General features: G+C 45.1%; 1 protein-coding gene across 1 annotated transcript in view; it reads right to left on the reverse strand.

Annotated features, from left to right (window-relative positions):
• Nucleotides 1–25,555, reverse strand: part of ACTR1A (actin related protein 1A) — a 187,997-nt gene that overhangs the window by 55,256 nt on the left and 107,186 nt on the right. The window contains exons 8-9 of the mRNA XM_086922690.1: nt 12,765–12,939; nt 11,987–12,048 (exon numbers count right to left, since the gene is read on the reverse strand). Of these exons, the coding sequence (XP_086778816.1) occupies nt 11,987–12,048; nt 12,765–12,939 (237 nt within the window). The remainder of the gene's footprint in view (nt 1–11,986; nt 12,049–12,764; nt 12,940–25,555) is intronic.

The raw sequence follows: 25,555 nt of genomic DNA on the forward strand, positions 1-25,555 counted from the left end.
GCTTATAAAGCGCAAACAGTCATCCTGAGTAGGATATCACGGAGCTATAGTATCAGTAGTGGGTGGTAAGCAAATAACAGAGTCGTTCTTTTAGTCCGGCTTGGGGAAGAGAAATGTTTTCAATTGCTTCCTGAAGGAAAGGTGACAGTCCGTCAATCTGAGATTCAGGGGCAGCTCGTTCCAGCTGGTTGCCGCCAGGTGGGAGAAGGCCCGTCCACCCATCCTAGCTGTCTTCACACAGGTAGTTCTTGCTCTCGCTGTTGTTTGAGAGCGTAAGTTCCTGGATGGCGCATAGAATTTGATTTTGTTTTTAAAAATATGTGGGCCTGTGTTGTGCAGTGCTCTATGCGTTATGCACAGTAGTTTAAAGGTAGCTCTTTGTCTCATTGGCAGCCAGTGGAGCTCTCTCATGCAACTCTTGGCTGGGTCGTATTTTCTTTTGTTGCAAATTGCCTTTGCCGCAGCGTTCTGTACGACCTGTAATTTGGCAAAGAGATAGTCAGCCATTCCCACGAATAGGGAGTTTCCATAGTCCAGCCTACTCATCAGTAGGGACTGGACCAGGATCTTTCTGCACTCAGTAGGAATCCATGGAAAGACTCTTCTGAGCATTTTCAATAATGCAAAGCCTTTACCACAGATTATTGATACATGGGTTTTCATGGACAGAGTGTTGTCCAGTGTCACACCTAAATTCTTTGCTGTCATTGTCGGGCTGGGAGGGGTACCCAAGGTTATGGGCCACCAGCTGCTGTCCCATAACTGTGTGTGTCTGCCTAACAGGAGTATTTCGGACTTATCTGCATTTAGCTTTAGGCAGTGGCTATGCATCCAGTTAGCTAGTTCAGTGAGGCAGTTTAGTAGCCTATCCTTTGGGTCTTCTTCCTCATCTAATGTAATCATCAGCTGGGTGTCGTCTGCATAAGAACAGATATCGACACCCCACTTTCTTCCTGTTTCAGCCAACGAAGAGACAAACACGTTGAACAATGTTGGGCTTAATGAGGCCCCTTGTGGGACCCCATACTTTATGTTCCGGGGAGGGGATGAGAAGTCGCCCATGCGTACTGATTGTGTTCTGTCCTGCATAAAAGATTGCAGCCACCCTAATGCTTTTTCCCGGATGCCTTTTGCTGCAAGGATTCCCAGTAACCGATTGTGTGGTACGGTATCAAATGCCGCTGAGAGGTCCAATAATATCAGGGCGACTGTTTTCCCCCGATCTACCTGAGTTCTGATATTATCCATCACGGCCAAGAGTGTTGTCTCTGTGCTGTTATTGGCCCGGAATCCTGTTTGAGAAATATCTAGTAGATCGTTTGTTTCCAGGAAATTGGATAGCTGCCTATTGACTAGTTTTTCTAACACTTTTGATAAATAAGGTAATTGTGATATGGGCCGATAGTTTGCCGGGTTATTAATGTCAGAGCCTGCTTTTTTTAAATAATGGAGTGACTATAGCGTTTTTCCACATTTTTGGAAAATCAGCAGAGTTTAGAGAGAGGTTCAATGCTTTTGTTATGGCCGGGCAAATTATTGGAGTTAGTTGCGAGAAGATATGGTGTGGACATGGGTCCAATGGAGAGCCTGATTTTACTTCTAGCATGAGTTTGCCCACCTCCTCTTCTGAGAAGGGGCCGAAACTGGGACAGCTAGCCTGGATTGTGGATGGTACATAGGATTCTGTTTGTTCCAGTTCAGTATTAGAGAAAGAGGCATAAATTGTGTCTATTTTCTCGCAGAAGAAGTCATTTATTTTGTTGCGGCCTTCTTGCGAGGGGGTAAGATCTAATGAGAGACTCGCGGGCTGCATAGTTCTTTGACTATTTTAAATAGTTCTTTCGATGAGTTTTTGTGTTCTGTTATTCTACATGAGAAATATTCTTTCTTTGCTTTCCTCATAGCTTTATTGTAAAGTGTAAGTTCTCTTTTGTATGTGACTCTAGTTTCTTGGGTTTTATTAAGTCTCCATTTATGTTCACATGATGTGCATTTTCTTTTCAATGACTTTAGTTCAGCTCCGTACCATTTCTCTGATATTGTGGATCTAGGTTTGTGTTTGGAATGTGGCGCTGAGCAATATTCCAGTGCGCTCCTAATGTTGTTCTGGAGTTGCTCTATTTTTTCATTGGTATTAGTGATTCCTGTGTTTGCATGTGTGAAGTGTTGCTGGAATTTTTCTACAGAAATGTTTTTCCAGCTCCTTGTTTTTGCTGCTGCCGAGGCTGGCAGTTTGGAGTGTTTAATAAGTAAGTTAATGGAAAACACAATCATAGAATGATCTGTCCATATCATTGGTTTTATCTCATTAATGTCAATGGTTCCTATGTTGGAGAACATCAGATCTAGTATGTGTCCTGCCATGTGTGTTGGCTGATCAATTCTCTGGGTCAACTGTAGGATTCCCATATCCTCCACTAGCTGTTTAGTTAGGGGGTTGTTGCTATTGTCGTAGTGTATATTGAAGTCCCCTAGAAGCAAGATGTTTTTGTTTTTAAGACAAACTGGCATGATTTGTGCAAGCAGCTGGGCACTAAAATCTAACGTGCTGCCAGGAGGGTTATAAATTATTACTCCACCAAATAGAATATTGGTATTTATGGACACCGAAAATGCCATTGCTTCATGTCTATTGGCCTGTGTGATGACCTCTTGTCTACAGATGAGAGTTTTTGAATAAAAGAGTTACCCCTCCACCCCTTTTTCTCACTCTATTTAAATTGAGTATTTTATATTCAACTGGAAGGGCAGTAACGATATCGGGGGTGCTGCGGTTGTCAAGCCAGGTCTCGGTTATAAAGGCCAAATCGGGTTTAAGATCGGTCAGGATGTCCCATATTTCCATCGCGTGTTTGGGTAGGGATCTGGCGTTAAGGTAGATACATTTGAGGGCAAGATTTGGGGTGTTTGCCGGAGTGGGACCATGCCAGGGGTTACTCTCCCATCTGCAGTTTTGAAAGCAGAAAGGGCCCATGATATTTAGCGGTCCCATTCGTGCACATAGTGCAGACTTGCTTACCCTTGTGCTGTTGATATTCTTAAGCTCGCTGCTGGAGTAAGTAATGATGCAGCTCGTCTCTCCTGGGGTATCGCTAGTCTGTTGGGCTGGAGTTGTGGCCCCTGGTCCCGGCCAGTCGCGGACGGGCGCAGACGGGCTTGCCTTTGGAGCGCCTTCGACGCCTCGCCGGCGCCCCCGCTGCGCCCGTCCGCTGCGCCTCCTGTGAATAAGTACCATTTTATCCTAGCGAGGGTGGGAGGGGCCTGGCACTAGTCTGCTAGCCCTGCGCCTTCTCCTCAGCCAAGATGGCGGGCCCCAAGCAGCACCTACTCGGCTGCGATCGGGTGAGTGAACAATTTACAATTTAAACAAAGTGCAAGTTTAAAAAACACAAAAGACAGTTTTAAAAACCGACAGCAATGTTTTGCGCTAAGTCCCGGCTTTCCGCCTCAAGACGCTGAACAATTTACAATTTAATCAGAGTGCAGGTTAAAAAAACACAGAAGACAGTTTTAAAAAACCGACATCAATGTTTTGCGCTAAGTCCCGGCTTTCCGCCTAAGGAAGCTCAGAATTAGCACAGCGCACACACTAGCAATCAGTGGGGGTATGGCTATCAGGGGTTTTTATCCTAGCGAGGGCGGGAGGGGCCTGGCACTAGTCTGCTAGCCCTGCGCCTTCTCCTCACCCAAGATGGCGGGCCCCAAGCAGCACCTACTCGGCTGCGATCGGGTGAGTGAACAATTTACAATTTAAACAAAGTGCAAGTTTAAAAAACACAAAAGACAGTTTTAAAAACCGACAGCAATGTTTTGCGCTAAGTCTCGGCTTTCCGCCTCAGGACGCTGAACAATTTACATTTTAATCAGAGTGCAGGTTTAAAAAACACAGAAGTCAGTTTTTAAAAAACCGACAGCAATGTTTTGCGCTAAGTCCCGGATTTCCGCCTCAGGACGCTCAGAATTACCACACCGCACACACTAGCAATCACTCTCTCTAAAGGCCGTTGCTTGTGTGGTGCGGACTCGCGGCGGCTCCTCCCTGCCGCCAGAGGGCGCCAGTGTGCATCCTCTCGTTCAGCGCGCGTTTTCGGCATTCCGCACATTGCTGCAACAAACGCGTGCCAATCCGAGCCCTTGTCTGCCAGTATGCCCTTCTGTTATCTGTTTCATGCTTTTAAGCAGCGCTTGTATCATTGTATACCCCCATGAACGCTCGCATATATTTAGCGAGTCTGTACCTGCAGTTAGGCAGTGTTTTGATTAGCGGTGGTTTCTGCCCCCTGGGGGTGCGTTATTCACTAGGCCTTTGTCAGGCTCTCTACAGAGTCTGTATTGGGACACGTCATTTTGGCAGGCTGCCCTTTGTCTGTTTTTCATGTGGGTCTGGAGATACAGGCTTGTATCCCACTGTCATTGGACTCGCAATTCAGTTCTATTTTATTAAACTAATCTGCATATTAAACATGCCTTTATCCGGCTGGATACTGGCATAAATGCACAAGTTACTAACTTGTGTAACAATATATCTGTAAGAGACATTAGTTAGTGATAGACTCCTTACCTTAGATTATCCCCAGGCGTCAGACTGGATCTGGAAAGTTTTTCTGCTTAGCAGTACCTCTGAGCGCCAGTAGGTGGTGTCCTGCGGCTCCGCGTCCGTCACGGTCGCCGTAGGCGCCGAGATGACGTCACGGAGAGTACTTAGGCACCACCCATGCGCGCTGGCGTCAGTTCTGTACACAACTATTCCACGCCGAAACGCAGAGCCATGCAAGATACTGACAATTGATGCATAAAACTAGGGCCCTAAAGGGGATGACCTTAATCCTAGTAATCAGTTCGCAGAATGGGGAGGATGGGTGGGCCAGTAAGCAATCTATCACTAACTAATGTCGCTTACAGATATATAGTTGCACAAGTTAGTAACTTGTACATCTGAAAGAGACAAGATAGTGATAGATTCCTTACCTTAGAATAGATACCCCAGCAATACCAACCCCGGTGGAGGGTCTGCGAACAGGATTACACCAGAAAGTCATGGAGCACAGAATGGCCAAAAAAGCCATCCCTCTGGACCTGACTGTCAAGGAAGTAGTGCTTGGTAAATGTGTGCAACGAGGCCCACGTAGCTGCCTGACAAATATCCCGTGTCCCAAGGCAGTAGTAGTTGCAGTTGCCCTGGTTGAATGGGCACGCAGCCCCACCGGAGGCTCCTTCTTGGCCAAGGAGTAATATACTTTGATGCACAGAACGACCCAATGGGAGATGGTCCGTTTGTGCATAGCCCGACCTTTTTTAGCGCCCACGTAGCCAACAAAGAGCTGATCATCCACACGGAACTGCTGTGTACACTGGAGATAGAATGCAAGCACACTTTTTGGTCCATACGGTGGAGCTTCTCCTCTTCCCGTGAAGGATGCGGAAGAAGGTGGGCAAAGTGATGGTTTGCCCGATGTGGAAGGGCGTGACAACCTTCGGCAAGAAAGAAGGACTGGTCCTCCAAACCACCTTGTCCGGATGAACAGAAAGGAAAGGAGGTTTCGAAGAAAGTGCCTGGAGCTCACTCATTCTTCTGGCAGATGTGCTAGCTACCAGGAAAGCCGTCTTGAGAGTAAGAAGACGTAAAGTACAGTTATGAAGGGGCTCAAAGGGAGCACGCATCAGAAAAGTCAAGACAAGATTCATGTCCCACTGAGGCATTATGAAGGGCACAGGTGGAAACGTATGCCTAATGCCTTTAAGGCAAACGGTTAACAACCAGGGACTTAAAAAGAGAAGGCTGGTCTGGAAGCTGTAGAAAGGTGGAGATGGCCGAAAGATAACCTTTGATAGTGCCAAGAGCAGAGCCCTGCTGGACCAAAGAGAGAAGGAACAGAAGAACCTCTGAATGAGGGGCAGAAAGGGGATCCACAGTCTTTGCTGCTCCCCCTACAGGCGTATACCGTTTTGGGTGAGGGACACCTGGCTGCCAGAATGACATCAAGGCTTCGGGAGGAAGATCGAAAGGTGTCAACTGTCACCGCTCAATCTCCAAGCATGGAGGTGTAGGCTGGAAAGGTTCGGGTGGAGGACCATCCCCTGCTGCTGCGACAGAAGATCCTCCCGAAGGGGCAGACGGATCGCAGGATCGATGCTCATACTGAGTAGCTCGGGATACCAAACTCTCCGAGCCCAGTCCGGAGCCACAAGAATCACTTGGGCCCGGTTGCAACTGATCGTCTTCAACACTCTGGGCAGAAGTGGTACAGGCGAAAAGGCATACAGCAGACCGCAGCTCCACTAGCGACGAAAAGCGTCTCCGAGCGAGTGCCGCCTTGGAAATTCCAACGCGCAGAACTGATGACATTGCGCATTCTCTTCGGTGGCGAATTAATCTAACCAAGGCTCTCCCCACTGCTGAAAGAGACCTTGTGCCACGTCCGAGTTCAGACGCCATTCGTGATCCATCATGCACAGGCGGCAGAGTTCGTCCGCCCTGGCGTTCAGAGAACCTGCCAGGTGTTGAGCCACCAAGGTAATGCCGTGACGTTCCAGCCATGTCCAGAGGCGCAGAGCCTCCTGACATAGGGTCCAAGACCCCACCCTGCCATGTTTGTTGCAATACCACATAGCGGTGATGTTGTTCGTGAACACCTGCACTACTCTTCCCCGGACAGAGGGAAGGAATGCTCTCAGTGCAAGTCGGATCGCCCGCAACTCCAGAAGGATGATATGGAGCCGGGACTCCGCCGGAGACCAGAGGCCTCTGATATCCGCCTCTCCCATGTGGCCTCCCCAACCCAGGAGGGATGCATCTGTCAACACTGTGTGCTCCGGTTGGGGAAGGGAGAGGGATCTGCCACTGACCCAATCGAGATTCGTGAGCCACCTCTGCAACCCTCGTGCAGCGCCCTCTGTGATCTGGACCTGATCATACAGGTTGCCCTGATGCTGTGCCCACTGGAACTTCAGGTCCCACTGCAGGGCCCGCATATGCCACCTTGCATGTGTCACCAGCAGGATGCAGGAGGCCATCAGGCCCAGAAGCCGGAGGGTCATCCAGACTGAAACCCGGGATAGAGGCTAAAAGAGTGGAATCATAGCCTGAATATCCTGGACTCGCTGCTCTGGAGGATAAACCAGAAACCGCGTCGAATCCAGAACCGCTAAGATGAAAGGGAGCTTCTGAGAAGGGCTCAAGTGTGACTTCGGCACGTTGCTGGATAACCCAAGCAAATGCAGGAGGTCTGCCGTAGTCTGGAGGTGAGTGACGACTGCCTGGTTTCCTGGGGCACGCCAATTGGGCGATTTCTGCGGAAAGGTGCAGGAGCTTACTCATTAAGGTTGACCTCAAGCTTGGGGACATGGCCGACTTCAGAGAGCCCTTTATTAAAGAGTTGGGCAGATTTGTTAATACATTTACGTCCTTAGACAGGGCCCAATCTTCCATCCGCAAGGTCTTCCGTCTTTGGGTTTTCCAGGGGGCCGGACGAGGCAGGGGCCACTCGTCCGGCCCGTCCTAATCGGGGCAGGGGGCAAGGCTCCAGAAACGGACACTATCAGGACCAGGCCAGAATCAGCAACTTTAGCTGACCAGGGGACGTCGAAGAAAACACTGAGGCGGTGGAGCCTCCAACACTTCCGGTGAGTGTTCTCCCTTCTTCCCTTCTAAAAGTGGGGGGCCGTCCGGCGCATTTTTTCCAGGCCTGGACTTCTGTCACAAGGGAAGCCTGGGTTCTGCAGACTGTCCAGGGGTTTCACATAGAGTTTCACGGGGAGCCCTCGCACCCGCGCCCTCTATCCTTCTCGGCCTCAGACACTGTGCTGGTCAACCAAGAGGTTTCCTCTCTTTTAGACAAAGGGGCGATCGTGGAGTCCCTCCCGCATCCCAGAGGTTTCCTCAGCAACCTCTTCTTAGTGGACAAAGCGGCCAGAACCCAGCGTCCGGTCATAAACCTGCTAGAATTCAATGGTGGCTCGTATACCGCCACTTCAAGATGGAGGGGATCCATCTTCTGCGCGACCTCCTCAGGACCAATGACTGGATGGCGTGCCTCGATCTGAAGGATGCCTACCTTACGATCCCCATTTTTCCCCCTCAAAGGCGTTTCCTGCAGTTCCCCTGGCTAAACAAGGTGTACGAGTTCACCACTCTTCCTTTCGGCCTTTCTTCCGCATCCTGGTGTTTCACCAAGGTCCTTCGACCAGTGATCGAACGGCTGCAAGCATCCGGTATGCGTTTGATTGTGTACCTGGACAGCATCCTGTTAATGGCTCAGTGTCCCCGAGCCTTATCGCTGCAGCTTCAGACAGCGGTCAACCTCCTTCAGAGCCTGTGCCGGCTCAGAAGGTGGGGTTTTTAGGGTTCGTAATCGACTCAGTGGAGTCCACCCTCAGCCTTCCATCTCAGAAACTGCTGAAGATCCATCACAAGATCAGGAGAGCCCTTGCGCAATCCCGTCTGTCTCTACAGCAACTTGCCCGGATCGTGGGGCTCCTTTCTGCCCCCATCCAGGTGATCTTTCCAGGCCCTCTACATTACAGGGCCCTCCAGCGCCTACTCTCAGAAGCTAACCCTCTCTCCGCCGACGCCAGAGGGGAGCTCCAGTGGTGGCTTGCCAATATGGAAGCCTGGAATGGGCGAGCGATATCTGTTCCGCGCCTGATCTTGTTATCGAATCTGATGCCAGCAATCCGGCTGGGGCGCGCAGTGTGAAGAGTTCGCTACCGGAGGTGTGTGGTCTCCTGAGGAGCAGCAGCTGCGCATCAATTGTTTGGAGCTCCTAGCGGGCTCTTTTGCAATCAAGTGCTGGACCAAGGATTCGGTCCAATCCTGTGTTCTCCTCAAGATGGACAACATTTCGGCCGGCCGGTATATCAATCATCTTGGGGGCACACGTTCACAAGCTCTGACGGACCTGGCACCAAACTTCTGGCAGTGCTATCTGGACCATCATGTCTCTGTGACTGCGGAGAATCTTCCGGGCCAGGACAACCAAGTGGCGGATTTCCACTCGCACCATTTTCACGACGTGAGCCTGTGGAAACTTTATTAAGAGCATCTGGGTCCTGTTCTCGGTGGACCTTTTCACTTCCAGATTCCACAGTTCTTCAGCTGGAGACAGGATCCTATGGCGACTGCAACTGATGTGTTCCTGCAGGATTGGAGAACAGAGACGGGGGATGCCTTTGCCCCATTCGCAATGTTAACTAGGGTCTCGGCCCAGGTTTGTCACCAGAGAGCAGACGTAGTGCTGATGTCGCCAATCTGGAGATCTCAAGTCTGGTTTCCGGTTCTTCTGGAACTTTCTTGGGATTCTCCAATCCCAATTCCCCGATATCATACTCTTCTGCTCAGTCCCGACGGGGTTCCCCACCCGCTCATCGCTCCCTGGCGCTGATGGCATGGCGGATTACAGAGGACGATGCTCGGTCCCAGGCCTTTCAGGAACAGCTGAGAAATTCATGTCCAAGCCTGGGTAGACGGTACATTCAAGCGGTATCGCTCCACATGGAGACGATGGGTTCGCTGGTGTATTCGACGGGGTTTCAATCCCGTGGCAGCAGATGTGACGGCTAACCTGAATTTCTTGGCTGCCTTGGCGGAGGAAGGTTTGGCTTATAGAAACATTAATGCATTCCGGTCTGCCATTTCTGCCGGCCATTCCATGGTTGAGGGCTCCCCGGTGGGTGAGCATCCCTTGGTTTGTCGCCTCCTTTGGGGCATCCGCCTCGATTTGTCTCCTGAACCTCGCTACTCACAACTGTGGGACGTTAATCAGGTTCTCAATTTGTTTTTGTCGGGGCAGCCAAACAGACTCCTGTCCAGAAAGGAGTTATCTGCCAAACTGACTATGTTCCTCTGCCTCATATCCTGCCGGCGTGTTTCAGATGTTCCAGCCCTGGATGTTTCGGGCAGGATCTTTTCTCCCTCCGGGGTTACGTTCACGGTCCGGAGGCGGACGAAGTGCGGGACAACCTCTATATCGTACCCTGCCTCCTGGACTCCCCTAAGCTGTGCGTTGTAGCCTGCCTTAAGGCTTATGAGGAAATGTCGGAGGAGTTCCGTCCCCCAGGTGAGCGGCAGTTGCTTATCGCTCTCAAGAAACCTTACAAGGTGGTCTCGCCCCCCACGATCGCCCGTTGGGTTCGTTGGGTGATGCAAGAGGCCGGTATTGATCTGCGGGCTTTTGGTGCCCACTCTGCCAGAGGAGCCATGGCCTCTAAAGCGTTTGCCCTGGGAGCTCGTCTGGAAGACATTCTCAACGCAGCAGACTGGTCTTCCGACGCCACCTTTAAGCGGTTTTATTTTAAACCAGTGCTGGAAATGGCGCACTTGGTGGTGAGCAATCTTTAAACGAGTATAATCCTCACCTCCAGTCCTGACATAGAATCAAAAATTTCCTAGCTAACGTAACGAAAAGTGTCAATTCTATTAAGGACTCGGAGGCGAGGATTATCCCACCCAGGGTAACTGTTTCGTGGTTACCTTTACCGCCCTCGTAATGGGGTAAGTAACTGGTTTCCTGTTTTGTGTTTCTGTGATATGCTCATTGAGTATGTGTTGTGGTCTTCATTCTCTGGCAGGATTAAACCTTAGCCATCGCTGTCGCTTACATTGTGCTTTGCTCCCGCAGACGATGCCGACAAACAAGACTCGTGAGGATTTCGGGCTGGCTGTCTTAGAGCGACGAAAGAGGGAGACTGAAGAGGGACAGAGGACGACATACTCCTAGGAGCCCTGTGATTGGTGCATTGGAAGAGGACTATCTATCCATGGACACTATTATTTTTTGTGTATTGTTATTTCCTAAGGTTAATGGGAATAGTGGTTTGTTTAACTTTGAATGGCAGCTGTTCAATAAAGTGAATAGAATTACAATGAATTTGCCTGAAGCCCAACTAAGGTAATCCAAATTTAAGGAAAAATAGAGTGAGAAGAATCGTTCAGCATCCAAACTGCACAGGGTAAAGAAAAAATACTACTGCCTTTCATCTGCCTGAACTGTGCCTTCAGAAACAGGGAGGGCGGACAATGCAGTTTTTATCTATGAAATCATAGGCTAATCACCTGATCACTTGCTTGGATTTCTCATTTTATAAAAAAAATGCTTTGTGAAGTTTGAAGACTCATGAATCTACAAGGTCAGTTCAATAGTTTCAGTGGCTACATTCTTGATAAAAAAATAAGCCGTCCCTTTAGATGTGTATGTATTTTAAAAAAAACAATAGCACATCTATTTGGTGTTGTGACAATGAGTAAAGATCCCATGGTGGAGAACCTTCAAGCTACATGATTAGGACAACTTAGCATTTTGAGAAATTTGAAAGTGTTTGTAATTTGACAGTATTCACAACCCACTTAAGTTATGGTCTTCCATGGGATAGGGAACTGTAATAACCACTCATCCATCCCGTGGGGTGATTATCCACTACCCTGCTAGAGACAAACATCTTAAGGCAGTCTTTCCATCTGTATCTTGCTTGTTGTTGCATGCTTTTAAGGTGTTCGGTCAGTAAATGGCTAAAACACACTCCATAAAGAATTCCATTTGCCTTAGCCATTACCAATGTCATGCTGCATCTTCTGCCTTGTGGGATCTAAAAAGAGTGGTTTCTTTAAATGGTAGGTCAACTATACTCTGATTAATTCTATGTCTGAATCTAGGCAGAAATCACCAGGACATTAATCTTTTTATTGGATTTCTCTAGAGGTAAATCCCCCCCCCATTGTCACCAAAGCAATATATAAATAAGTGATTGTGACTTATCATGAAACATCGATTGCTCCTTCACTATATATTGTTCTAAGAAAAGTCTGATGGAACGAACAAGTGTATCTCATAACAATCTATCAATGATAGCCAGTTACCTGCCCTTTTCAGAACAGCATATTATACTGCAGATGGCATGAACAATGTCAAAACAACGTCTTGCTCTGAATCTTCAAATTCTCGAAATGAAAATATTCTCAAAATGAAAATACAACTTTTTGTAAGGTACATACCCTTATTTTAACATCTTTCGGTGCTAGCTTCTTCACTTCACTCAAAAGTCGATCACCAAAACCTATAATTAAAGTACAGAAAATATGAACAAAAATTGCATTACCATAACCAGACAATTATTTTTGAGGTGAGAGTTTGGTGATGAATTAGCAACATCCAGAATTCAAAAATGTAATATTTTTAAAGATATTATATTTGCAAACTGGATGAAATACCCAGTGAAACAGAAAAAAATGACACAATAATGCCATACATCTTTTCACTAAAGTACGCAAAAAAGTGATGGGTGGAATGCTTGAATTAATGTCAGCCACTGTTTATGATGTCGCCGACAATACCACCTCAGTATCGACCCATCCATTTTCAAATCAGTCTTGACCCTGCTCCACTGAGAACAATCTAGCCTGAACTACCAATCAAGGTCGTCCCTGAACCGGAACACAAGCAACTCAGGACTGGTTTCACTCTAGTTAGGGCTCATCAGCCGGGTACAGCTTGGTTCCAATAACACAGTGAGCACAGGGTTGCTTGTGTTCTGGTTCAGGGAGGACCTGGCCTGGCAGATGAGGCTGAACTTCTCACATTGGAGCAGGGTCAATCATTGGCTCCAAAATGAGGTGGCATTGTGTGCAACATAACGATGGACTGGGATGCAGCCCAAGTAATTATCAGTGGCTGAGATGAATTCAAGAATTTCATCTATCACTGTTTTGTATACTTTAGTATATATCTATTCAGAGCATCTACATCAATGTTAAGTTCTAATAGAAATTAAACCTTTGAATAGAGTTGAGCCTCCTGATAGTACAATGTTCGAGAATAATGTTCGCCTGAGATCCATGTCCGATTTTTGAATTGCGAATACCAGCACTTCATGAATTCCCTCACACTCTTCTCCAATCATGTCTGGTCTGAAAAGCAACTCTGGTGCTCTGAAGCGTGCTGGGCCAATCTGCAGAGTGAAAGGGTTGATTAGATATATGCCCCACACTTAGTTTCAAAATGCTTTATTATTTTATGCTAGATCTACAGATACTTATCAAGCTTGAGCAAAACTAAATCAGCAGATCTTTACAGTTGTGTAAAACATACTTAAATAAAAAAAAAGTTAAATGACCAACAACATTTTAAATACAGTTTATAATGGAATATGTTTAACACATGTAGGCAGGGACCAAAGAGACAAACCAGAATTTTTTTCAATGAAATGCATAAACCATTAAACTAAACAACAAATGGTCAGTCAATAAGAGCAAAAAGGTAAATGCTTAACTAAAATTTATGTAAAACACACTCACAAACAAGCCAAGACAGCCATACCAGTTCCAAACGAGAGGAGGCAACACAGGAAAACTGTAAAGATACCCTAAGCCAAAGCACTAGCTCTAGGCGGGAAATGCTTTTAATCTTTTCGCTGAGTTTAGATAGCCAGTTGAAAGGCAGTTAGAAAACATGATTTTTTTAAAATGTTATATTAGAGGTGATAGCAGAGGAGGAGTAGAAACACTATTATATACATCAAACATATTTCACGCAGAGAAAATGAGTTTAGAATAGTATTTGCTATAGTTACAGCTTAGATAGAGTAACTGTTTCATCCTTTGGATTTCCGGTGTTACCTCTTGATATTCTTCTTGTATAAATTTATAATGCAGAATAGGCATTTCAAATATTAGTAATTAAATAATGAGATTCTTACACCCTCAGTGACTTTAACATTGTATCTATATTTCAGTGCTCAGAAACTATTATTATGTTTTATTATTTTACTTAAAGGGGATTATATTAATATTATTTTACTAACTTTTACTAAATTATAACATTTTGCATAATGAACAACATATTTACCGTTTTCTCTTTCCTTCCAGTTTTACTGGATAACTTTTTTTTTAAATGGTAATGTTTTGTAAAACCACTTGTTAGTTACTGCCTAAATTGAAATATCCAGTTTATATTTAATGGTTTCACAGCCCTTCTTAAAATAAGATGTTAATTATTTAATGCAATCTTTTCCTATGTGTATGAGATATTATTGATATGAAGTTGTTTGCATTATAACATTATTAATAAAGCGTTTTAAACTGAGAAAAAGGTATAACAGACACTTTGAAATATAAATTACTATACTTAAACAGGGAAATAACATGGACTTTACTTGAGGAAGAAAATAATTACTCACCTGTAACTCCAGGTATACAGCATTGGCATCAGTGATATATTCACATACTTGAATGATTCCCTGTGTTCAGGCTGGGCTTCCCTGATTACTTTAAATAGCACTAAACTCTATTGAAATGGCCATAAGCCTAAACACCAGTGTTTGCACATCCATCTCATTTGAAACAACTCAAACTTCAGCACATGACGTGGAAGTGCTGAGCTCTCCTAGAGGCCAACATAGCTCAGGTTTAATAGCACAAAATTGAAGGTACTAGGATACAAGTGAACCTTTAACTGGGGAGGATGGTGGGTTGTACGCGAACATATTAAAGATATCAAATCTAGAGAATTGAAGACATAGGTAACTAAATTATTCTCCAACATTTAATCTTTCATACTTTTACATGCTTTAATCAGTAAACCAAGTGATACAGAACATTTGAATTAAGTGGGAAGCAGGCTTACCTTACAGAAACAGGTTGTGCAGAACTGCTGATCCTGCTGCAAAGTTGGCTGAAGCATTCACATCCAGGCAGCAATGTTTGATGAAGGTATGCCCCATTTTCTATGTGGCTATACACTCCAGCATAGAGTGCTGATTTCGTGGTCATGCTTCTGTTGGATGCTTACTCGCTCTGGAGTGGAGACTTTGCTTTATTGCTTCACAAAGTGAGACAGGTAGACAGCCAACATGTGAGGCCTTGATAGGATAGCATTAGGCCTCTTCCTGGACAGCCGAGTGAGATAAATAATTGACCAGAACACAAATGCTTAGTTTTGTCCAGGTAAAAACTGATGCATCTGTGGACATCCAGTGAGTGTAAGGAAATGTACACAGAAGAAGATAAATTAGAGAAGAAAGACCGCAGGATACTAGGTTCATTCACATGAAAGTATGGAGGGACTTTTGGCATAAGGCTTGGTCCGCAGTATCATCTTGTCTGTGGTGATGCATATGGTGGTTACTTTATGGTGAACACCTGCTAACACACCGACTATCTGAGCTGAACAGAAAGCGAGTAAAAGGAAAGTTTTCCATCAAAAGAAACTTTTGTTGCAATCTGTTAACGGTTCTGAAAGGAAGTAGCATGAATTGGCTCAACAGTGTTCTATTCTCATAGAACAGGAGGACACATCAACTAAAAGGCCCTTTCATGAGCTGCTTTATAATCCTCTAACTATAAAGATGAGGAATAGTCTTCCATCATCCAGAACCTAGAAATTATGGTCAAGTGCACCCAACCTAAGTGTACTTGAGAGTACTCCTGACTAGATTGAGCAAATATGTCAACACTTGATGGAATATATGAAGATTAGGTTATGGCCTTTTTTGCACCAAATGCAGCATCTCTTCCATTTACGATTGGCAGTCTTAGTTTGCCTTGCTAAGATGTCTCTGCAGTATGGAGGTATATTCAGGTAACTGTTGGGAACCATGCTGTCAGGCTCAGTGACTAGAGAATGTGGTGGAGGTTCTTTCCTTTGCCTTTGGGGAGGAGCCTGGAACGGTTCTTCAAGCTGACATGTGGGTAAACTGACAGCATCATTAGATATCCAGGCCTGGAAAAATCATACAAATTTTACTAGGCCTGTAGATCTAATAACTTAAATAATCTACTTGACCTAACTGAAATGCTCTTGACCCATAAACGGGTTTCAAATAATGTGATCCTGGGCGAATATTTTAATTCACAGAGCTGCCATTTTCTTCATTAACACATATGAAAGCACCTTTAAATATGTGAGTTCAGCAGGTCTGCTGCACAAAAAACTATTTTGTTTGATTTAATAGACTAAACATTTGCTACATATACAATACAAAATTTGCCACATACAGAATACAAACGACCTCAACTTGCCACTTAGTTCATTTACACCATTGTCTCGGGGCGGGGAAGGCCTGTTTCTCAAATCATGTTTAAACCTATCACTTTCAATAAATACATAACTGAAGCATGAAATGGTAGCACATTGTCAGTTGCAATCAGCAGATTTTACAATGAAATGGCTACAAAACTTCCCACTGACGTGGTTTTGCTGACAAAACTATAAAGGGTACAAACAATCATGTTTGGAAAGGAAAATGCTATTTAGCAGTTCTGTTCTTAGCATGTAGAGATGCAGAATATCATACTATTGCATAGATCGCCATCTGGTGTTGGGCTCGGATGCTTGCACTTTGTTGTCTTGGAAGAAGTGTTTATAGTCAAGAGATAGGTGGCTATTCCCTTGGACGATATTGCGCATGGGCATCAACTCCATCCTTAGATTGTTTTTCGCCATGATAGGAAATGATGGAGTTTTGTAGGAAACAGAAAAGATGTCCGAGTGAATGCATCTAAGTAAGATAACACTGGATCAGATACTGGTCCCGGGGAGGCGGGTTGGCGTATGATATTCTGCAGCTCTACATGTCAAGAACAGATGCATACTGGCAAGTAGCATTTTCCGTTCGAGGCATAAGAGCTGCAGAATTACTACTTTTGCATAGACTATACAGCATGGTCTCCCTTAGTGGTGGTCAACTGTATCTGTTGCAGTGGTTCTGAAAAGTGTCTTAAGAACAGCTTGGCCTACAGAAGCCTGTTGTTTTGCCTGCACATCTACACAATAGTGTTTGGTGAAGGTGTGTGTAGTAGACCATGTAGCTGCATTACAAATGTCTTCTAGGGGAATGTTCCCTAAGAATGCCATGGATGCCTCTAGTTTACGTGTCGAGTGTGCTGTAGGGGGAATTGTTAATATGCGTTTTGCCTTTTGGTAGCATATTTGAATGCATTTAACTATCCACCAGGCAATTCTAGCTTTAGGCATGGGGTTTCCTTCATGCAGCGGAGAGAAGGCTACAACCAGTTGGTTTGTCTTTTTAAAAGGTTTAGTTCTGTCAATGTAATAAAGTAGAGCTCTTTTTACCTTGTGACGATGTATTTGCAAGAATCGGTCTTGTATGGTTAAAGCCTGGATCTCACTTACTCTCCTGAGAGAGGTGATTGCGACAAGGAAAGCTACTTTCCATGTAAGAAACTGCAGTTCGCATTTGTGTAAAGGTTCAAATGGAGGACCCATGAGCCTAGTAAGTACAATGTTTTGGATTCCAGACTGGAGAGGGTGGCAGTGTGGGAGGAATTATACTTTTAAGGCCTTCCATAAAAGCTTTGATAGAAGGTACTCTCTACAATGACAAATGTTGCCGGTTTGGAGGTAGGCGGCAAGGGCAGCCAGATGTAATCTTATGGATGAGTAAGCTAGATTACATCTTTGTAGATGCAGCAAATAAGCAAATGATGTTCTGAATTGAAGCATCTAGCGGGTCAATTTTGTTGTGATTGCAGTAAATGACTAAACGTTTCCATTTGGCTGCATAGCAAGCTCTAGTAGTAGGGCGTCTGGCTTCTTTGATAATGTTCATACAGTCCGGTGGGAGGTTAAGGCAACCAAACTGTAGGACTTCAGGAGCCAGATCGCTAGATTCAGTTGTGCTGGATCTGGGTGCCTTATCTCTCCAAGGTTCTGCGTTAGCAGTGTTGGGGAGAGATGTAATTTTTGGTGTGGAATAACAGAGTTCTAGAAGTGTTGTGAACCATGGTTGCCGTGCCCATGTGGGAGCAGCTAGGATCCTTTTGAGAGACTGTTGCTCGAGCTTGCGTACTACGAGTGGAATGAGTGGGAGTGGCGGAAAAGCGTACGCAAATCTGCCTGACCAGTTCATCCAAATCGCATTCCCCTTGGACAACAGGTGTGGAAACCTGGCGTCGAAGGTTGGGCAATTTGCGTTTGCATGTGTGGCGAACAGATCTATGTCTGGGTGGCCCCACATGTGGAAAAATGGTTGAAGAACTTAAAGATGAAGTTCCCAATTGTGAATCTGATGTGTCTGACGACTGAGCAGATCCGCAATTTGATTGTGCACTCCTGGAAGATGTTCTGCCAGAAGATATATATTTTGTGGAATGGCCCATCTCCATATACTTTGTGCTAGCTGAGACAGCTGCAACAAGTGTGTTCCTCCTTGTTTTTGTATGTAATAAATTGCTGCCATATTATCCAAGCCGCCTAGTACAGTTTTGTTGAGAAGATGTGCTTGGAACGACTTTAACGCTAGGAATATTGCTAGTAATTCTAGGTGATTGATGTGGAGCAGTTTTGGTTGGGGGGTCCACTTGCCCTGAATTGTACGGTTTAAGAGTTGGGCTCCCCAGCCGTTGATTGATGTGTCCGCTGATAGCACTATCTGTGAAATTGGCTCTAGGAAAGGCCGCCTTCTGGAAAGGTTTTGTGTGTTCCACCACTGCAGAGAGCGATGTGTGCAGCTGTCCACCAACACTAGATCTGTAAGTTCACCTTGAGCCTGATTCCACTGACGTGCTAAGCATTCTTATAAGGGGCGCATTTGAAGTCTTGCGTGAGGTACTTTGAAAATGCAAGAAGCCATCATTCCTATGAGCTGCATAAACACTCGAGCTGGAAGGGAGTTTTGTGGTTGAAATTTTGTGATGAGGGTTTGCATACTTGCTATCCTGGCTGGATTGGGGTATGCTAGAGCTTTGGAAGCGTCTATGGTGGTCCCTGGATACGGATATATGTAGGAGGGCTGTAGATGTGACTTGGCACGGTTGATTGTGAACCCCAAGTGGTGTAGCAGTGTGATGAACACACTGACTGGGTTACTTGGCTTTTATCATCCAGTCGTCCAGGTATGGAAACACATGGATTTGCTGTCTTCACAAGTGGGCAGCTACCACCACAAGACACTTTATGAAGACCCTCAGTGTTTTGGTTAACCCGAATGGGAGAACCTTGAACTGATAGTGTTGGCCGTCCACTGTGAATCTTATATATTTTCTGTGAGCAGGGTGTATGGGAATATGGAAGTAGGCGTCCTTGAGATCTAATGTTGCAAGGAAATCGCCTTGTTGAAGTAGTGGAAGGACTTGTTGAAGAGTGATCATATGAAAGTGATCTGACTATGTAGAAGTTAAGCGGTCTGAGGTCCAGTATTGGTCTGAGAGTAACGTCTTTTTTGGGGATAGAAAATATAGGGAGTAAACTCCCGTCCCTTGATGCTCTAGGGGAACTGATTCTATTGCATGCTTTTGAATCAGTGAGAGAACTTCCTGTTTGAGGAGCGTTAGATGTTCCGTGGACATTGGACGCTGTTTGGGCGGTGTGTTGGGGGAGTTGCAGTAAGTTCCAGGCAGTAACCATACTGGATAATTTGTCTTACCCATTTGTCTGTAGTGATGGAATTCCAGACAGGTAGGAACTGTGAGAGTCTCCCACCGACCTGAGTGGAATGGTCTGAAGGGAGTGGAGGGAAGTCACTTTTTGTTAGTGGGGGAGGTGCAAGTATTGTTACCTCGGGCTCTCCCTTTGTTGTTATTTCCCCTGTACCCACCTCTGAAATATCCCTTGCTGGGGAATGTTTGTGTGAGACTTTTGTAGGAGGAGGAAATAGTATCTGTACTGATGTTTTTGGATACACCCCTATAAAAGGAGGAACGAAAGAGCCTCGTGTAGATGGAGACTGTAATGCACCCATAGATTTTGCAGTCTCAGTGTCTTTTTTAATTTTCTCTAATGTTGTGTCTACAGCTGGGCCAAAAAGTTGTACCTGATTGAACGGCTGATTAAGGATAGTAGTTTACACTTCTTCTTTGAAGCCAGAAATACACAACCATGCATGTCTTCGCAGTAACACACTAGTGTTGATTGATCTGGATGCAGTGTCTGCTGCATCAAGGGCACATTTAATGGATGCGTTTGTTATTAACTTGCCCTGCTGAATCAAATCATTGTCTTTGGCCTTGTATTTGTCAGGCAAATGCTGCATTAGGCCCTCAAGCTCATCGTAGTGAGCCTTATCATAGCTGGCAAGTAATGCTTGTGCATTAGCTATCCTCCAGTGATTAGCTGCTTGGGGGGCAACTTGTTTGCCGGAAGCATCTAGCAGTTTTGACTCTTTGTCTGGAGGTGGGGCATCACCGGAGGTTTGGGAGTTGGCCTTCTTTCTAGCATTGGTTACTACCAGGGAATCTAAGGGGAGTTGACCTTTAATGTAGGTGGGATCGTTTATTGTTTTGATCAATCCGAGGATTGAGAATCCTGGCCCTGACGGGATCTTTGAAGATGTCTGGAGCATGTTTAATGACACCTTTAAGCATGGGTAATGTTTGTACTGTCCTTTGTGACTGTGCAAAAGTGTCTCCTAAGGAAGTGCTCCCCCCGTGGAGTCAGAATGTATTTGCACGCCATGATATTGGGCAGCCCTATCAGTGAGCTGACTAAAGCCAATGTTGTCATCTGGGGTGGTTGGGTATGCCTCTGGATCATGAAGGTCTGGAGGATCTACAGTGTGACTGTAGTCATCCCCTGTGTCGTGTGGTATGTCAGTGTCATCATCAAGATTATTGAAGGGGTCATTATTTCCACCCCCACCCCCTAGGTCATCATCATCATCCTGAGGTGGGGAGTATGGAGGAAGTATAGGAGACTTTGGAGGCAAGAAAGGCTGAGTAGGAAGAACAGGAGAAGAGGGTCTAAATGGTGAGGTTGCACAGTCTTATTTCTTCACAGGCACCTCAGGAATGTGTGGGGTGTCGAATTTTCTTTTGTTCAAGGGGGTTCTGATAATATGGCCTGTTTTAGGGTCCACATGCAGTGTTTTCTATTTCGGATCGATGGGGTCTGGTAGAAACAGTTCATCCTCGTTGGTATGTGCTTTTCGGCTCCGATTTTTTTTGGTTTCGGACGTTGTTTAGTTTTGAATGGATCCTTTGAAGGGGTTTTTATGTCCTTCGGCTTCGGTGTCGAGTCTGAAACCTTTTTCGGAACCAAAGGTTTTTGAGGTGTCTTCGGTTCTGAAGGCTTTTGGTTTTTCAGTGCCAAAGTACTTGGCGCCGAGGCCTTTTTAGAGACAGTGGGATTTGTTCCTGCTTGTGCGGCTTGCTCGGTCCCAAGCCGCCGGAAGGCTTTTCTTTTGTCTTCGGAGCCGGGCCTGGAGATGGGGTTTCTCAAGTGCTCTTTCGGTCTCGACTAAGGCCTTCAGGCGAAGTTTTAACCGGAGCTTTCTTTTTTGGGTGGGGCAGTTATACTCACTCGTTGGCCTGGAGTGATGTGGTCATCTGAGTCGTCGTCATCGGCTTCGGATACCTTGTCGAGCTCCTCTGAATCCTCTGCCTCTGGGACGTCAGGGCCTTCATTGAAGATATCTTCTGGCACCGGTGCCGATCGTTGCGCCATGATGTATCATCGATCACGGATAGTTTTCTAGGATCGAAAAGAGGTGCAGGCTTGGCAATGTTTTTCTTCGTGTTCAGGCGAAAGACAAAGGTTGAAGACCTTGTGATGGTCGCTGTATGGAAATTAAGCTCCACACTGGGGCCATTTTTTAAATGGGGTCCTTTCCATTAGCCGAAGGCCCGAATGGCGTCAATAGGCCCAGCAGCCAGCGTCGACAACCAGAACTGAGGGATTCTTGAGTTATCGCGTCTAGGCACGCGAACGAAACAATACAGTAGATTTGTGATGTTTTGCGCGTCGAAGAGGTCTGGACACCGAACCGGAGCGCTAAAGTTACCACACCAGATGGCGGAAAAAAAAATCCAAGGATGGAGTCGATGTCCATGCGTACTATTGTCAAAGGGAAGAGTTACCTATCTCGTGACTACAAAGACTTCTTGCAAGACAACAACAAAGTGCAAGCATCTGAGCCCAACACCAGATGGCGATCTATGCAAAAGTATGAATTCTGTAGCTCATTTGCCTCAAACTCAAGTTTCTGTAAATATTTGTCATTTATACATCATCAAGTAAAGTGGTCGGATTTGTTGTGCTCCTGTTTAAATCTTTGTTTGCATCACACTTCTCAATTACAAAAACATTTGCTTTCGGAATCTGATATATTTTGAAATATTTGTACTATACATTTACAAGCTATTTAAATGTTGAGTGATTGTCAGAAAGCTCAATTGACAAAAACCTCTAACTGTAGTAAGAGAAAGAAAAATAAAATTCATTTTCCAAGCAGCAATGAGTAAAAAGAAAAAGTGACATTTTACCTCTTTCCTTGAAATGACAGCAAATATGTGGAGAGAAAAACGAGATTTAAAGGCATGTTTATTGCTCATTTACTTTCTGAATGAACAGAATACCTGTTCCTTTCCAGATTAAGTTCACTCGCCGGACCAGAAGGTGCTAAAAAATAGCTCGACCTTACATTATCTGACTCGCCATTGCAAGTGGGAGAGTAGATTTTTCTAGGCCTGATAGCTGCTCCAAAACTTGAGCACCCTTGCTGGAGCAATCAGGATCACAAACGGTGATCTGCTTTCACCTGCATAGGCATCCAAGGAATGAAGGGGAAATGGTGGAAAGGCATACGCGAGATATTTAACCAGGTCATCAAAAGAAAATTGCCCCTGGATCATGGATGACTGAACCTGCTGGCGTAATACCCACATTCATTGTTCATCAGGGTGGGAAATAGGTTTATTGCTGGCGCCCCTCCGTTTGAAACATATTCTACTTGGTTTTCATGGACTTCTTACTCATGTCAATTGGAGAGGGTGCGGCTAAAAGTGTCTGCCTGGTCATTCTGGCATCCTAGAAGACGTTCCAATGTGATGACTCTTCTGACAGTGAAAGGGACATTGTTCCTCCTTGCTTTGCAAGGTAAAACACAGAAGTTGCATTGTCTGTTCTGATGAACACAGTTTGTTTTGGTAACCTCAGAAGGAACACCTGAAGGCCCGACATTATGGCCCACATGCATCAATGTCGTCTTTTGCGATTTCTAAATTGCGATAAATAGTGATTCGCAATTTAGAAATCGCAAAAGGCTATGCATGATTATTTTTTAAATTTTTATGCAATTCGGTAGAAATAGCTATTTTTACCGAATCGCATAAAAAATGCGATTTTCAAATTGCGAATTCGCAATTCCCATTCATTCCTAGGCCCATAGGAATGAATGGGAATTGCGAATTCGCAATTTGAAAATCGCAAATCCTGATTGCATTTCAAGGGTGGTGAGGGGGGTTCAAATGAACCCTCCCTGCACCCATGAAATGCTGTTTTCGCATCATGTTGCACACACACATGTCCTAAGGACATGTGTGTCCGTAACATGAATGTTAAAAAAATGCATTTTCAGCGTTATTTTCACTTTTTGCAAATTTACCGAGTAGTTCAACTACTCGGTAAATTTATCCCTCTAATTGCGAATTCGCAATTTAAAAAGTATTCATGCATTGCTTTTAAGAAATCGCAAATTTGCAATTTCTTAAAAGCAATCGCAATTTTAGAAATCGCAAAAATGTTGCGATTTCTAAAATTGCTTGATGCATCTCAAAAAGCATTTTTGGAATCGCAAACGGCCGATTTTAAGGAATCGCACCGCTTGCGACTCCAAAAATGCTTGATGCATGTGGGCCAGAGTTTCCCTTTTGGTGAACACCTGTTAATGAACCAACTTTCCTAGCTGAAATGAAAGCGAGCAAAAGTGCAGTTTTTCATGAAAGAAACTTCAGTTGCAACCCGTGAATGGGTTTGAATGGAGACAGAATACATTTTAAAATCCTGAGGCAAAAGCAAAATATAAATTTACAATGAAAAATTTCGCAAACCTATTCGAAAGTACCATAAAGAATATTTGCCTTCCCTAATTTCCATGGTCTCATAAATTCCATGAGAATTGTCAAAAATTGTCCATTTATTTTGTATCTCTGGAGTCTACAAAAAAACAGACTTACTCCTTCTTTGGAATTTTGTAACGACTAATCTTAATTTTTCTATGAGAAAATTCTAAATATTTACATGAAATTCTTTGCAGTGTGCCTTTCTAATGTTCAGGTAGAGTTGGAGACAAATCTGGGTCCTCAATTACTAAAATTCGATTCCATCTCAGAGGATGATGCTCTTAAAGAGCTAGTGAAATGCAAATATTGTTCACCCGGGGATCCATGCCCTCCCCAATTTTTAAGGATGGCTTCCTCTACCATCAGTCCTATGTTAAATAACATCTTGAGTAACTCGCTTGATTCAGGGTTGTTCCCATTGGCTGGAAAACAGGCTTTTTTCTTCCGCTGTTAGAGAAACCTAAAGCAGACCATGCTCTTCTGGAAATCAGCATTTGTAAAAGAAAATTTAGACTTGGAGCAGTCTACCATCAAAGTCCAGCTTTTCCTATATGTCGCCTTCGACACAGTCTTGCACTCTACCCTTTTGGTAGTGTGGCTCACTGGTTAGAGGCGGCAGACCCGAGAGCAGAGGACGGCCTGGGACCAGGGTTCGATTCCCGGCGCGGCAGGTTTCTGGACCAGGGTCAGCGGACTCGATAATTCTCTCGCCTCGGTGCCCACTCTGATCAGCGATCACACTCGGCAACTCTGGGCATTAGCTTGCCTCATCCTCACTAACGGCCCCACCAGACCGCCGGGGATGCCTGGTCTCACCCTAGAGATACCCATTAAGGGACCATCTCTCAGGGAAGCCAGGAAGGGTTTCGCAGCGGTTGAAGCGCCTTGGGACCCTACGGGTAAGTAGTGCGCTATATAAATGCCTATACATTTACATTTACATTTTGGATACAATTAGATTGTCAGGCATTCAGGACCATGCATTTGCATGGTTAAAATCTTTTCTCGAGGGTAGATCACAGTCTGTTCTCCTTACTCCATTTACAGCTACCCCCAAAATCACTTGAGTATGCTGTCCCACAGGAATCTGCTTTGAGCCCCCATCCTTTTCAATATATATCTAGTTCTCTTGGCTACACTGATTCTGGAATGTTAAGGTAGTGTGGTATGCTGACAACACTCAGCTCCTATTATCTTTTCAGGAGCACTTTCTCAAACTAAATTCAAAAATAATTTACATTTTTTTAATGAAAGTACCTGCCTGGTCCTTGTAGGTGGTGGTCAGAGGAACTTAATCCTCCTTCCTCCCCCTCCTCTACTGCCAGAAGCTTAGAAGTAATTTTCGACTCTCATTGCAATTCCAACGGGTGTCTGCTGTTTGTTTTGCACAGCTTAAATCGCTGAAAAAAATCCTACATTTGGTTCCGGAGAATAGGCGTAAACAATGGTACATATGATAGTAACGTCTAGATTGAACTATGCGAATAGTCTCTGTTTGGGCCTCCTTGTTCCCTAACCCATAGACTTCAGTTGGTATAAAATGATGCAGCAAGACTGATGATGAGAATTTCTCGTTGCCAATCAACCAAACCTCATTTGAAACACCTGCACTAGCTACAGACTGCTAATCACAAGTTTAAAGCCCTTAGATACGTTTTCAGAGCCTTTTCTGGGCATTTTGTTTAGGGTCATGGGTATAAGGGAAGAGAGTAAGCAAAAACCCCTGACCATGTTATCGAAAAAACCTTTCCCCCCATGACCTTGGTGGTTGAT

This window comes from Lissotriton vulgaris, chromosome 5 (genome assembly GCF_964263255.1).
Source record: "Lissotriton vulgaris chromosome 5, aLisVul1.2, whole genome shotgun sequence".
NCBI lineage: Eukaryota > Metazoa > Chordata > Amphibia > Caudata > Salamandridae > Lissotriton > Lissotriton vulgaris.